Source organism: Zeugodacus cucurbitae, chromosome 3 (genome assembly GCF_028554725.1).
Source record: "Zeugodacus cucurbitae isolate PBARC_wt_2022May chromosome 3, idZeuCucr1.2, whole genome shotgun sequence".
Taxonomy (NCBI): domain Eukaryota; kingdom Metazoa; phylum Arthropoda; class Insecta; order Diptera; family Tephritidae; genus Zeugodacus; species Zeugodacus cucurbitae.
The window spans coordinates 72,311,946-72,327,728 of NC_071668.1; the positions used below are offsets into that span (position 1 = coordinate 72,311,946).

The 15,783-nt window shown below is 38.3% G+C and overlaps 1 protein-coding gene across 1 annotated transcript in view; it reads left to right on the plus strand.

The window, feature by feature from the left end:
* The window catches only part of LOC105218174 (protein dissatisfaction), a 34,786-nt gene extending 19,705 nt beyond the window's left edge, over nucleotides 1–15,081 (plus strand). Inside the window, exons 4-5 of the mRNA XM_054227439.1 lie at nucleotides 12,638–13,950; nucleotides 14,275–15,081. Coding sequence (XP_054083414.1) covers nucleotides 12,638–13,950; nucleotides 14,275–14,757 — 1,796 coding nt within the window. The 3' untranslated portion in view covers nucleotides 14,758–15,081. The remainder of the gene's footprint in view (nucleotides 1–12,637; nucleotides 13,951–14,274) is intronic.
* The last annotated feature ends 702 nt before the right edge of the window (nucleotides 15,082–15,783 follow it).

Below are 15,783 nucleotides of genomic sequence, written 5' to 3' on the forward strand. Positions count from 1 at the left end.
TATCAACAACATTAGTGTGAATGCGCTGCTTTGTGAAGCGCATAAGGATTAGGGTCATTTAAAAAAGTTGAAGTTGAGGACAGCACAATCACTTGATGAGGAGATTAGCAGCAGATTGAGTGAGATGTTAAGATAAGTAAAGCATATTTTTGATGTAAAGAAAAAAAATTTCGAGCGATGAGATAAGAGCGATGAGCGATGAGATCGCTTGAAAAATGTCTGTATTATTCCTATGGAGCCAGGTTGTTTGAGTCTCTACTATATTTTTGAGGTCTTAATTTACTTTCTTTCCGTATAATAAATACACTATTGTTGTTGTTGTAGTAAAATATAACGTTACTCTACACGCCTGGATGAATTTTTGACCGAAAATAATATAACAAGTTTTGACTTCATTGTGCTCATAGTTCCGACTGTACTTCATCGCTTTTTACTTGGATTTTTTTCTAAAGCATATATGAAACATCATCTTAACCAGCATAAACGAGCTTTAGTAAGTACCCTAACCTTACTTTACATTCTCAAGCCAGATCTTTAAGCCAGTAGTCTGATTTACAGCTTCAAAAAATCGATTTTTTTGTTTGGTTTTAAATCTCTTCCAAATCCACCCAAGAATATGTCTTTAAGAGGCCAGAGGCCAATTCGACATATTTTCGAAGCTATAGCAATTTTAGTGGCCGAGCGTCGAGCAGGTGCGAATGCTCAGGCAGACCTTTAAAGCGCGTTTTCTCGAGTTTTCATTTTCACAAGTGTTAGAAAACGGTGCCGGCGATAGCAAAAATAATATATATCCGATCGAAAAAAACCAAAGTGATTTAGCTTCAGTATTAAATTATCTTCTATTTAAATTAAAAAAGTTGGACAAAAGTATTATTTAAACTACTTGTTTTGCAACTTAAAATAATTGCTAAAAAACAATTTTTTTCGGCTTCTAAAGCAGAAAATTTCATTATTTCAACTTCGGTGTTCTTCTATTGAAAGTATCTTAGTTTTGCCGCTGCTGATACGTCAATATCCACTGAGATACCTTCATTTAAAACGTAACTCCTTCTTATATCATGAAGTTAGCTGCGATTGTGGAAGTAGAAACTCTCTTAATGTGTTTCTTTTCTCGTCTATATACATCTCTTCTCCTCTTAAAAAATATCAATTGGAGCTACAACAATCTCGGGAGACTCGTACGCCAGTAAATCTGTTCATTTCAGTTACCCGGTTGCCTCGAAACCCAGTTGGGCTTTTTGTCTTAGCCAATCCGAGAGTTTTGTATTCTATGTGATCCTCGCATTTAGTTACAAACAATCAACCTAAAGGTTACTGTAAAATATGCTCCTCGTAGAGCCTCCCAAAAAATAATAATTTATAATCCATTATTTCTCCTATAAAAGAACATATTATGAGATCATTTGAGGCATCTTGAACATACCTTTGAAGAGTTTAATTAAATCTCATCTTAGTTCGAGGTGGGTACGAGAGATGCGACTTCGGTAAAACGATTTAGCATCCTGAGATTCTGAAATGAAACATTTGAGGTACTTTTTTCATAACCTCAATCTGAGTGCTAGAGTGGCTCATACTGCCATTGATATTATATAACTCTGAAATAAAGTCTCAAGCTCTCCTATCATTTCACTCTTTGTTTAAGATCTCCTGGTCCATAACAAATAAGAAACATAATCAACATCTCTGTTAACTGCTAAAGTCTACAAATATATCCAACAATGCCTAGTAAATCCATACAACCCACCCTCACTCGTTCGGGTCCAATTGAAACTCGCCGCAACCGTAACGAATCTCAAGTGTTTTTGTAATTTCACGCATTATTTTCATGTCTCATATATGCCGTTCAAATAGTATCGAAACCTCACACTGTAAATTAAATTTTAAATGTGAGTTTTTCACCAAAAGGAAGGCATTAACTCTTATTTCTGCATTTTAAGTGGTAAGTAGATAATTTTCGTACACTCCTACTCAAAACTGCCCGGTGTGAACATGATTTCTTCATTCTTTTTCTGCATTGTAATGCCAGCAATCATAGCAATTCGAGTGGCTCGTGCCTGCGGCTGTGCGCTGCGCTTCGTATTTATTTATTTATTGCAATTTTATTTATTTATTTACTCATACTCATTTGAAGGGGATTATTTTGCTTAAATTGATTTTTTGGTTCATTGTAATGCTTAGTAATTAGCACACACTCGTCACACTCTTCATATTATCTGCTTTCGGTAGCTCCTCAATGTGTTGTGCTCACCCCTCTGTTTTATGCGCTCCCTTTGCCACTTTCATCTCAGCTTCTTGTCGTGCTCACTTCTTCTTGGCTTGGCTTGCTTGTGAACCGAACAGCTGTTCAGCTCGGTTGAGCTCAACATTGTCGGGTTCTTAATGTACTTCACTTCATTTCGCTTTGTCTCACTCTCCTTCATTCATCTCTTATCATTAATTTTTGCGTGTTTGTTTTTGTGCGTTTGCCCTTTTTTTGGTGCGGTTATACACATCCTCGACCATCAACGGTTTGACAGCCACACTTTGTGGCAAACTGACAATTTCCGTTTTTATTTTCGTATCACTGGCGCAGCAGTCAACTCACCCTCTTCTAGCTTTTTCAGTCATCGGCAGTGTTTCGACGTTTCTTGTGCGTTTTGTAGCGTTTCCGCCTGCTGCTCTGGTTTTTGTTTTCCTTGTGCGTGGGTTACAGTTCCATCGCCTACTTCATCACCATTATTGCTCACCACTCTCCATGACTAATTAATTGATTAGCTTCGCTAAATCGGTCAATATGTTTTATGGTCTGGCTTGTCTTTGGTTTTTCAACACTCTCTTTGCTGCTTCTTCTTCTTGCATAACTGTGGCTTTTCCATTTCCATTTTCACCTTTGGTACAATATGTTTTTTGCGGTTTGTTGCGTTGTAATGAGCTACTAATTAGATTTACGAAATGTTGCTTTTTCATCCAATGCTTATCATCTGGTGCTCGGCACTCGTCTGTGAAATGTGGCACGTGTCCTTGTTTTGGTATTGAATAAATAATGCGTCTATATTCGAGTGGGTTGAACACGTGGCTCCCAAATCGGATGGCTACCAATTAGTTAGTCGTAGGAGGCGTGTGCTGACCATGGCGACACCTAAAATTAAGGAGAAAGCTCTGACAGCTTTGAAGCAAGCAATCTCCTCCAAAACCTTCATATAGCCTCTCTTTACAAAATAACCTCAAATCAGAGCTCATGATGAGCCAGATTCCATATGAAAACAGTAAAGCTTCTTATGTTACTATTTGAATTCGACTATACTTGTTAGGTTCTAGAGAGCTTCTGACTAAATACGACATACAGCTTTTTCTCTAAAATGAGATCACACCATAGCAGTAAAGAATTTACCTATTTTGTATTCAAACATCATGAAAAGGACTCTCCTATCACCTATGTTTACTGAATTCATATTTTCAACGATGGTGCCAGGGAATTTGAGTGATCTCTCAAAATTCGATTCAGGTTTTATGTGGTAGATAGAAAATTAAGGTTATATATTGCGGCCTGTGGTCTATTGAGGCCTATGCGATAAAATCCTGAACCATATTATTAATTATAGACTGGACGTAAATAGGTACTTTCGCAATAAATCGGCGAAGTTTTCGATATTTTCTTAAAACATGCTTTGATTTTAGACTTTAGATCTCTGGTCTCGTTTTATTTTAGAGAACATTATATAAATACGATATATCTTCCATGTTGAGAAATGGAAGCTTTTAACTTTCCATTATACGTGTAAGAAAAAGCATAAGCGTGTGAGAACACAGATGTCGCTGTAGTCGTCAAAAGCTATAGTATCTCTCGTTTTGTCGCTAAAAAAGTATTTATTTCAATAAAAAGTCACATTAGTCGATATATGTAGCTTTGAAAGTCACCATGTCAAGCTTAAATGGCTAAAAGAGTATTTCAATTCCACTATATAACCCAACTTCTCCATTACCCATAACACATCTATAGAATAGTTGTATGCTTGTGTCTTCCATCTCATTTTCATTCAATATTTTCGCAACTATCTTTGTTTATATGTCAACTCATAAATGAGTTTTCGGAAAATTGCTTTTAGTAAACTTGCCTTCTTAAGAACATAAATTAAGCCGATTTTATTGACTAACTTAAAAGACAAAAAGGTTAAAAGCGTGAGAATATGCACATTTGTTGGCTTTATGCCTATGTGTGTTAGTTTATATAAATATATACATAATTGCATATATATATCATGTGTGTGACATAACGGTAGTTATATATAATCATTTCAATTTGCACAACAAGAAACTGACTGATATATGAACATATATGATTCTGAAACTGACCTTGTAGGAAAAAATTGAGAATGTTGGCAGCTGAAGAGTATCAAGACCAATATTGACATTCGTCAGGGCTTGTGTGGAAGAGCGAATGCCTTTTTAATCTGTTGAGAATTTCCGTTTGTTGATCATAATGTATGACGAATCTTAGGTGCCTTCTGAGGTTAGTTATTAGTATATTTTGAATACAATTTACTTTTTCTGTCTATTTCATATTATCAGCTGTCAAAAATTCCACCAGGGTCATTAATTATTTCCAAATTCATAGGAATTTCACTATTATATAACTGTAATATGTTTCCAAAGGTATCACTTGTGTGAAGTGCTGCAGAACACACTGTAGTGGGTGGTGACAATGCACACTGTCGTCCTGGTGACTTTTATTTGTTGGCGTTAATTAAGTGTGTATGCGTGTAACTACAAGGCAATACACATATGAGGCACACACAAACAACCACACACATGAGTTGACAAAATATGAGGGATGACATTTTAATCCAATACTAATCGCATATATCGCACAAGTGAAGGACTCACAGGACAAAGTGTGTTATAATAAACACATGTGGGATGCATAAAGGGTTACTTGGCTGCAAAGCACATGTGTTACTTAAATATAAATATGTATGTTTGTATATAGAAAACAGCAAATAATACACATGAATGGCAAACACTTGACATTATTCTCACCTTTGTGACATTAATCGTTTATTTATACACAAGCTGCTGTTGTTTGTGAAGAGTATCAGTCTTCAAGTTCAGCAAGCGCACAGACACAGTAGCCAACGCAGCTAAGACACCGTTACTCTATTGTTGATGTTGGTCCATTTATCATATGCGCATACTGGAATTGATGAGCTGCGTTTGTCGACGTTCTTGCGATTCTTAATGGTTGGCTCTTGAGATATTCGTAAATAGGGAGTTGAAAGACTCAACAACAACAAATGTGGTTAAGATACAAACGAAATTCAACAAAAAAAGTAATCATAAACACGACAATTTCTCTTCTTAAGCTCATATGGAAAGCGCTTGGACTTAGTGGAAGACAGCAAAGTGTTACCTGTTAAGTTGTGAAGTGAAGTAAATCCATTTATGTAAAAAATGAAATGAAAAAGATTAACTCAGATGAGCTTTCAAAACTATCTTTTTGCTATTGAATGCCATAAAATAAGATTAAGTAACCTAATCGCTATGAAAACTTATTTAAAAATAACATCAATACACTCTGACTACTATGTATCTTCTCTTCAAAGAGTTTTATCACTGAGCTCTTTCATTCAGTACCGGTAGGAGTAGTTTTATTCCTTCGTTTTGCGTCTCCAACAAGAAATATATTTCATTCCTTATGTAAGTCACTATCTGTATCCTTATCTCTAACGCTTCAACCATTTCTAAGCCTAACCACATCTCTTTTCATATTTTTCGAGCACAAAACTAACCCTATCCTTTTATTTGTTCTAACGTGTATCCCTATCCTAAGCGTACCCCTCCTATTCTATCCAATTGTACCCTATCGCATTCTCCAATCCTTTGATATCTTACCTCAACCTTTACTATCCCACCATATATTATCCATATATATTCCACAAAACTAACCCTATCCTTTTATTTGTTCTAACGTGTATCCCTATCCTAAGCTAACCCCTCTTATTCTATCCAATTGTACCCTATCCCATTCTCCGATCCTTTGATATCTTATCTTAACCTTTACTATCCCACCATATATTATCGTATTATCTTCTATTCTATCGTATCCAAATTTATCCTATCCAATCATATATTATATTATATCCTATCGTACCCTGTGCCCTTCTTTCCTGTTCTATTCTATACTACACGTTCTTATCTATTTATTTTATGGTATCCTGTCTAATTCATTCAATAATATCTTATAAGTCTTTCTTTCTCCTAGAAAATGTTTCAGAGGTCTTCTTCGCACTCCACCTCAATATGTGTGTAAAAAAATCCCTGAGTTTGAACCAACTGTAGTTGTAAAATTCTCTGCCTTTCCGTAGCTCGGGGTAACAACAGACATACGACTTCGATATTTAGCGTTCTGAAACTCTTTGGATCCCATTAGAAATCAACATCCTACTTAAGAGTTAGAGATCTTGACTCTTTTTACCTGCATTTTCCTAAATATTGATTTTATTAAAGCTAGGAACCTCTGAGAGTTATGAACCAGTCTATATGATAGATAGACATGTCTAACATTTGGATTTAAAATCTGTTTGTATGATGGATCATGGTTATATGGTCAAATAATTTTAGAATTTAATGTTGATAAACTGTCTTTGTGACTTTTAATAGTGACTCGATCTCCCGACAGTAGAGTGAGAGAGACAAAGAAAAATATGGAGGGAGAGAGACAATTGGATGTAACAAAAAGATATTGAGAGAGATACAAAGCTATTCTCCGTTGAATCAGCATCAAAGGCTGTATAGAATGATATTCGACGAAAAACAGAAATACCGAAAAAGAGGGAAAAGGAGAGACAGAAAAATAGAGTGACACAAAGCTGATTAACTCTGAATCAACATCAAAATCCTTTCTATACAGACTATAAAGTATATTCTACTAATTTTCTAAGAATTTCTTTACTTCCACATCTATTTATAAACAAAGATTCCTCAGACAAAAAGTAAAAACAACAATAGCAAAAGCTCAAATTCATATGTAAATATGCTATTCGTTAAAGCTATTAAGTAAACAAGCCTGCAACAACAAAATAGTTAACTAAATGAACTCAAAAGAAGGCAAATTGCCGAAAACAAATATGTCAAATGACTGACTGTCTAAGTAGCTGATGGACTTTGGACTAGAAATGCTGTTAAGCGTAAATTTCCGAAAACTAAGAGTAAGATAAAATACAACAAAACAACAACGAACAGAAGAAGATGGTTTACTTGCAAGAAGAGTTGAGTGGCAAGTGGAATTAACTGGGAAGTGAAGAGAGTAATCATATTGTCCTTGTAAGACGTTCGGTTGTGTTAAACATGCCTGTAGTTGTAGTTGTTTGTGTGTCTAACTTGGCTGCTTATTTGGTTTCTTTGTTTTTGTGTCGAATGTTAAAATGCCATAATGTCCTTTGCTTAACGTTAAGTTTTGCTTGTTTACACAACACTTGTCTTGTCGTCCCGTCAAAGCGCACACCTTGAGTTTGTGTGCGCGTGCGTATCTGGCCGTAATTTTCTAACCAACTGCGCCTCAAAGCCTGCTATATAAAATGTAAATAATTGCCAAAATGCTGTTACACTCTGCATGCTTGTAGGCGCTTAAGCCTTTGGACTTGTTACAGGACAGCGCAATGCTTTTACAAGTTGTTCAACATCGCCTTGACATGCTCTTCATATTGTTGCCAACAACAATTTGTTCGTATTTGAGAAGCGTCTTCAAGAATATTGAAATTAGTGAAGACACACAGTTCGCTGTGGTGTTGTTGTTTACTTGGTTTCTGACATGTTTTGTGGCTTCACCACGGCTTTTGTGGCTACTTGCGGAAGATTTTTGGCTGTGGAAAACTTTGAGAAGAGAGAAGTAGTGTTCCAGTTGACGCTTTTTGCAACTTGGAGTTAGAAATAGCCGCGTTTTAGGCGCATATGTTAAAGATTGTTGTAGGAACTCTATGTAAAGTATATATCTATATAATTAGAATATTTTTTAAAACACAATTGTATATACTCCACACTCTCTCTTCTCAAGAAATCCAAAAAAAAAGTCTCTTCCACTTTGAAATTCGCCGCAACACGACTTTTGCATTGCCCAACTTCTTCGCATGCACGAAAGAATGAGCAAATATACTTTCTTTCATGAAGAAATTATAAAATCAAGAATTATACGCCAACACCAACAAAGTCTTGAAGTTCTTTGCGGCCTTCAGCACACAGCCAACTTGCTCGTTGCTTAAGTGATGTGAAGAAACGTCAAAAGATGCCATCACTTCAGTGTAAGAAATGCAACAACAAAGTGCGCAATCAAGCAAATTTTCTTGCCAACCAGCTTCCAGAGAAGTAACTTAAATACCCTTCCACCCACCCATGTAACCACATAGAAAACCGAGCGCAGAAAAAGGCAACGCAGACACTTCTGAATTAAGTTGAAAATACTTTCAAGTGGCAAATGCCACACCACGCTTTTGTTTAAGGCTCACGCTCCAAAGGGTTAAAAAGTTGCAGCGCCACGCAAAAATTAACGTAGAAGAATTAAGACAAACTCAACCATTTTGGTAACTTTTTTTACTCTCTAGTGCCTTGTCTTTTATTTATTTTGTAAGCCTCCGCACTCTCCCACTTTTTGATGCCATTTAATTTTCGTTTTTTTATAATTTCTTTATTATTTCATTTTCATTTTTTGTTTGCCTTCGCCAGTTTTCTTCGGTTTGTCATCAAATTGCCTAAAGTCTTTCGCAACAATCATGGAGGAGAAGGCGCTCCTTTCTCTCTCTCACCATCGTGGCATAGGTTGCATAGGCATATCATCAGCGCGCTGTTGGGAACTGCATGAAAATTTTATCGTCCACTTTAGCGTAATTGAAAAATTTGATCTTCCAAAAGGCTTTGAGGCTTTTCAAAAAGTTATTGGCATAGCTTTTTGTTGCTTTGTTGGAGAGTGTGTGCAAGCAATCGTTAAGGGTTTGAAGGTAGTGAGTGGGAAGAGAGTTGGTGAAGATTATTTCAAAATTTGTGATTTCTTTAATTTAATTTTCTTGAAATCGGCAATATGGGAATATTATAATTAAGACTTTAGTAAGGGTCGTAATATATTTAATAGTTTCACTCATAAGCACTGAGGCTAGATTGGGAAGTAGTCTACGAATCCCAAACTTATGTGGGGTTTAATTAACAATGCTTCTGTTTAGAGATTTTTAGCATGATTTTAAAATCTGATGGAACAGCAATTTAGACCGTTTACTATGCGTGTTTGACTTGTTACTCATTTGCTTTTGAAACCGAGAATGATTACACAGCCACACAAAAAATATATTTATCATGACCTGGGGCTCTTACTATGTGTGCCTTATGCTTTTAGGGTCGCTGAATCCGAATCCCAAGTCCATTAGGGTTACTATCAGATCAGGATTTTGAGATAACCCCAGAAAACCAATACGGCGGACAGCGTTTTTAAAGCTTCATCGAAATCGCTTGAAACTCGCTACTTGGGGGTTCTCGGGTCGCTGATTACGAATTTAACTTTACTTTTTAAAAATTCAAAATGGCGGTTCCAATATGGCGGTCGCTATTTTGAAATATTCATAAGATTCTCTTGAAACTCGTTACTCGGGCGTTTTAGGGGTCCCTGATTAGGAATACGGTGACGGTTTTTCAAAAATCAAAATGTCGGAACCAATATGGGGAAGTTTTAAAAGATGTCCGCTATATTGATTCGCCATTTTGAATTTTTAAAAAGTAACGTTCGTAATCAGCGACCCCGAAAACCTCCAAATAACGAGTTTCAAGCGAATCCGATGAATTGTAAAACATGTAATACACATAGTAAGAGCCCCAGGTCATGACCACAATTTTTTTTTGTGTGGCTGTGTTATTAAAACAGAAGCTTTTTTCTAATCGATCCGCTAGTAGCAGGGTCTGTCATGTATTTGTGAACAATGACAAAAAATCTTCTTACAAAGTTCATAATCTTTTTGGAAATTATTTATTTTTTTGTCAAGTCGTTATTCACAAATAGGAAGATAATCTCGAATAATAATAAGTACGATCAGCAATGGTTTAAGGTTAATGGTTATTTCTCACGAGAGACTGAAGAAAAATGAGATACATAAAAACGTCGTCGTAGATTTATGACTGCCTTAGGCTCCTCCTTTAATGAATAAATTCTCACCTTTGAACTATGAATTCTATCAGAGTCATTATATAACCACTGGCTTACAACGATACGAACTAGTCCTTAGTTGGCTTAATCTAATTGAAAGTCCTATTATTAAAAATAAAGCCCCGGTAAAAGTTTCAGGATCCCATTAAGACACTTTAATTCCCAAAAAGGTTTTGACGTCTTCCATAAATCTTAAGTGAACCTTTCATTTTAGGTTATGTTAATTTGGAATTCTAATTGTTAAATATTATTTTGAGTTGATTGAAAACTTAACTTAACCTTCAGATTTTTACGATTTCTTCGTCTTGGGACAAACCGGCCTATGTTAAGTAACTTTTGGACCACCCCGTATAATTAGAGATTTTTCAAAAAACCGTAGCTTTTGCGTCTACGGTTTAGAAGGGACTTCTGCATAGATTCAGTTGAACTTCCCTATCTTGAATCACCACAATCCACAAAAAAACTTCAATTTTGAGAGACTTCCGAGTTATGGCAGCTAATTTGTATGGAATTTGACGTCTATTGCCAATTCAAGAGTTCGAGTTATGGAGAACTTCTGACTCAGAAAATATACTATTCCAATAAATTTTCTAAAATTGGTTAAAAAATCGAAACATCAAAGGCAAAGGGATCAGAAATACTCCTCGACATACACTCATATTCCTAAGCACACATTAGCATGCAAATCGAACTACGAATTCCGGCAGCTTTAGCTAATCGGAAATCAAAAACAACACAAACACACAGCTGCCGCCCTCCACCCGTCACACTCCACATCAATGTGATACATTATCCCATCAGCTCAGGCACTTCAGTCACGCGCTCAAAAGCGGGTTTGTTTGAGTTTTACGCAACTTTTTACCAACTTTTGATTTGTCTGCTGCTTTTTTGTTTTTGTATGGGCATTTGGGATTTGTTGCCTTTTTGCTGATTCGGCAAGCAATGAGACACTCACTCATACTCCAAAGCGTAAACTTATCAAGTCAATCAAGCGTCATGGAAAGAAGGCGCGCTACGAGATGCAAATGCCGCAAAAGTACTCGCACAAAATCAATTCAAGTGTATAATTGCGATAATCTGCTTTTAAGTAGTTAAATAAATAAAGTTAATTTGAAGAAGATGATTTTAGTTACACTTATACCACGTGCTTAAATGTAGAGAGGAGTTGGGGGATTCTATGAAGTATAATATATGATGGAAGCTTTCGCTGAGCATCTTGTGGTATTAAGGGAAGGTTGAAAGAAGTTCTTAGATGTAAGGGGCGTAAGGAAGTATTAAAAAATAACGGAGTTATGCATATAAGGATTTGAAAGGTTATGTAACGGGTGATTTTTTTGAGGTTAGGATTTTCATGCATTAGTATTTGACAGATCACGTGGGATTTCAGACATGGTGTCAAAGAGAAAGATGCTCAGTATGCTTTGACATTTCATCATGAATAGACTTACTAACGAGCAACGCTTGCAAATCATTGAATTTTATTACCAAAATCAGTGTTCGGTTCGAAATGTGTTTATCGACAAATTTTGTTCAGCGATGAGGCTCATTTCTGGTTGAATGGCTACGTAAATAAGCAAAATTGCCGCATTTGGGGTGAAGAGCAACCAGAAGCCGTTCAAGAACTGCCCATGCATCCCGAAAAATGCACTGTTTGGTGTGGTTTGTACGCTGGTGGAATCATTGGACCGTATTTTTTCAAAGATGCTGTTGGACGCAACGTTACGGTGAATGGCGATCGCTATCGTTCGATGCTAACAAACTTTTTGTTGCCAAAAATGGAAGAACTGAACTTGGTTGACATGTGGTTTCAACAAGATGGCGCTACATGCCACACAGCTCGCGATTCTATGGCCATTTTGAGGGAAAACTTCGGAGAACAATTCATCTCAAGAAATGGACCCGTAAGTTGGCCACCAAGATCATGCGATTTAACGCCTTTAGACTATTTTTTGTGGGGCTACGTCAAGTCTAAAGTCTACAGAAATAAGCCAGCAACTATTCCAGCTTTGGAAGACAACATTTCCGAAGAAATTCGGGCTATTTCGGCCGAAATGCTCGAAAAAGTTGCCCAAAATTGGACTTTCCGAATGGACCACCTAAGACGCAGCCGCGGTCAACATTTAAATGAAATTATCTTCAAAAAGTAAATGTCATGAACCAATCTAACGTTTCAAATAAAGAACCGATGAGATTTTGCAAATTTTATGCGTTTTTAAAAAAAGTTATCAAGCTCTTAAAAAATCACCCTTTATATAAAAGGGATGCTTTAAAATATGCTTAATAAAGCTTTCTCCTAAGATTGTTTTAGGATATATCTAATATATAATTCTTATAAGAATATATATAATATATATATATGTATATATTTAGACATATACTTAAATTCTACCAAGACTTTTCATGTTTCTCTTCACCGCTTACTAATTTACTTTATTTATTTAACTAATCTCCAACTCACTTCTTTAACTCCTCTCCTTCCAGCCGTACAGCATGAGCGCGGTCCACGTAAACCCAAACTGCATCCACAATTGCATCACCATCACCCACACCATCCGCATCATCATCATCATCACCATCACAACGGTTTGGCGCATCATCATCCCGGTCATCATCTGCCCGTCTCACTGGTCACGAACGTATCGGCTTCCTTCAATTACACTTCACATATTTCTACACACCCTGTACAGGGTTTCCAACCACCAGCACATCCGACCGCCTTCCATCATCCCGGACATGCGCTGGCGCAGCATAGCGCTTTGCAAAATGGCGGCGTTGCCGTGCCACCACATCCCCCATTGCCATTTCCACCGCATCTGCTGCCGCATATGCATCACAATCTGATTGCGGAGGCCACCAGCAAATTGCCCAACATGTCGGCAGCCGCGACCGCCACAACAGCCGCCACGCTTGTGGGTGCGGTGAATGCTGCGGCCGTCGGACAACAGCCAGCAACGAAGCATTTACCGCTATCCCTCACCACTGGCTTGCCCACTTATGACCTGACAAATAGCGGTGGTTCCTCGGGCGCGGCTAGCGGTGGCGCTGCCAGCACTACGAGCTTGGAATTCTATGCAAAGTCAACTGTTACGACACACAACTACTCTTCGCCATCGCCAACACCTTCCATACAGTCCATATCGAGTATTGGCGGTCGCAGTTCGTTGGGTAGTGAGAGTCCGCGTGTAAATGTTGAGACCGAAACGCCGTCAGCAACACCGCCGCTATCGACAAGCGCCTCACCGGTGCCATCACTGACGGACACTAATGTTACCGGTGGACCGGCTTCACCGTTTATCAATATCAATGGCAATAGTAATAACAACAATAATAGTGAATCAATGGACAACAACAACGATAATAGCATAAACAATCAGAACTGTAAGCCAGGTAGTGGCAGTTTGACTGCTAGCAGTGGCACACCATCGCGTTCCACACCGCTCTCCAGCCACTCGCCATCGGCTCATCACAGCGTTGCCGGCATTTCGAACGGTTCCAGCTCGTCAGCCGCTGCTGCAGCGGGTCAGGCTGCAGCGCTCTATGCCGCGCGTCAAAATGGTTTTCTGGAGCTCTTACTCAGTCCCGACAAGTGCCAAGAGCTCATACAATATCAGGTGCACAATTCAATATTATTTCCAGCTCTACCGCAACAGCTGATTGGCGTCGATTCGCGCCTGCTTTCGTGGGAGATGCTGCAGGAGACTACTGCTCGTCTGCTCTTCATGGCTGTGCGTTGGGTTAAGTGCTTGATGCCCTTCCAGACGCTGACTAAGAATGACCAACATTTATTGTTGCAGGTGAGTTTATTTGTTAGTCGGTTATTTAGAGATTATAGATAAAGGTAGATGAAAGAATTCATCATCTGCCCGAGCAAGTCACAGAGATCTACCAAAAGGTCTTAGTAGAGATCTGCTGTTAATATTCCGTTGTGAAATTATAAATTTCGGGTCCGGCTAGGAAGTAGGACGATGGCCTTTTGGGTTTATTGGAGAGCGATGATTCTCCAACTTTAAGTTCCCTTTAAATGCATATATTATTAGTCTTAAAAGTACAACCCATAAACTATTTTTCTATAACAAATATATAAATCTATCTCTCCTTACCACGCATGCTGCCATCAGGAATCCTGGAAAGAGTTATTCCTACTAAACCTTGCACAATGGACCATCCCGCTCGATCTCACACCCATACTGGAATCGCCACTCATCAAAGAGCGCGTACTGCAAGACGAAGCCACACAAGTGGAAATGAAGACGATACAAGAGATACTCTGTCGCTTTCGTCAAATCGCGCCCGACGGCAGTGAAGTTGGCTGCATGAAAGCGATTGCGCTTTTCGCGCCCGAAACAGCGGGTCTCTGCGATGTGCAACCCGTTGAGATGTTGCAAGATCAAGCGCAATGTATACTCTCCGATCATGTGCGACTACGTTATCCAAGACAAGCGACACGCTTTGGTCGCTTACTGCTGCTGCTGCCATCTTTGAGGACCATACGCGCCGCCACCATTGAGGCGCTCTTCTTCAAGGAGACCATTGGTAATGTGCCGATAGCGCGACTTTTGAGAGATATGTATTCCATGGAGCCGGCGCAGGTGGATAAGTGAAGTGGATCAGCTTTAGAGCGGATAGCGAAGTCTAAGCTAACATTATGAGGATAACGGTAGTGCGACGTGTGCACAAAAACAATTAAGTGGATCATAGAAGCTGTACATGATATTTGAAGTGCTACTTTGAGCTTCGATATCGCATATAACTGCTGGATTTCCTCTGGCTGCTGTTGTTGCAGCGCTTGTTACTATTGTTGTTGCATTCAGTCGCTATTGGCATTACGTGTGTATGCATACGAGTGGGCGCGCCCAGCTGTCGCAGTTCACATCGCTTCCGCGCCGTTCTTCTGCTTCTTCTTATTCTTCTAACTGTAACCACGTTGATATTTTATGTTGATATGACACACTAGTTGTTGTTGCTGCTGTGGCATAGTATGGTTGTATTTTTCTAATGTCGCAACGTCGCATTGCCAAGCGCTCTACATACCCATGTGTGTATTGCTGTGTAAATAAGGAAATAACGGTTAAATAAAAGTACCGTTAGAAATATATGCGCTGTATAAGTATATAAGTGTTTGTGTGTTCGTGTGTTCGTGTGCACACGCGAGTGCCAGTAAATGATTTATTCCGCTGGCATTTTCTTTATTTATTTTCCATTCGACATTTTGCCCGCGACCTATACCGCGAGCTCTATCTTTTTTTCACAGTTAACTGTTACTTTTGATTTTTGTTGTGCTTGCTACCGTACACTCTCGTAATTCTTATTTTTCCTAACTGTATTTTTATTAATTTTTTTATATTCTTTTTTGTATTTCTTTTGCCGCTCTTATTTTGTTATCATCTCACAGCTCACCTGTGCTGCCACCCACCGCTACAAATGATGAACTATCCACCCATAACCTCACTCCATTGCTTGCTCGCTGATTTTCCTTCCTCTTTTCCTTTTCGTATGCATTCGTGCCAATATCCGTCGGCTATTTATGCTCAATCTCGCTTTGGAAAAATGTACGGACTTTACATTTGATATTTTAAATTTATGATTTTTTCCTTCAATCGCCTGCCGCTCACTCCGCCCACCATTTT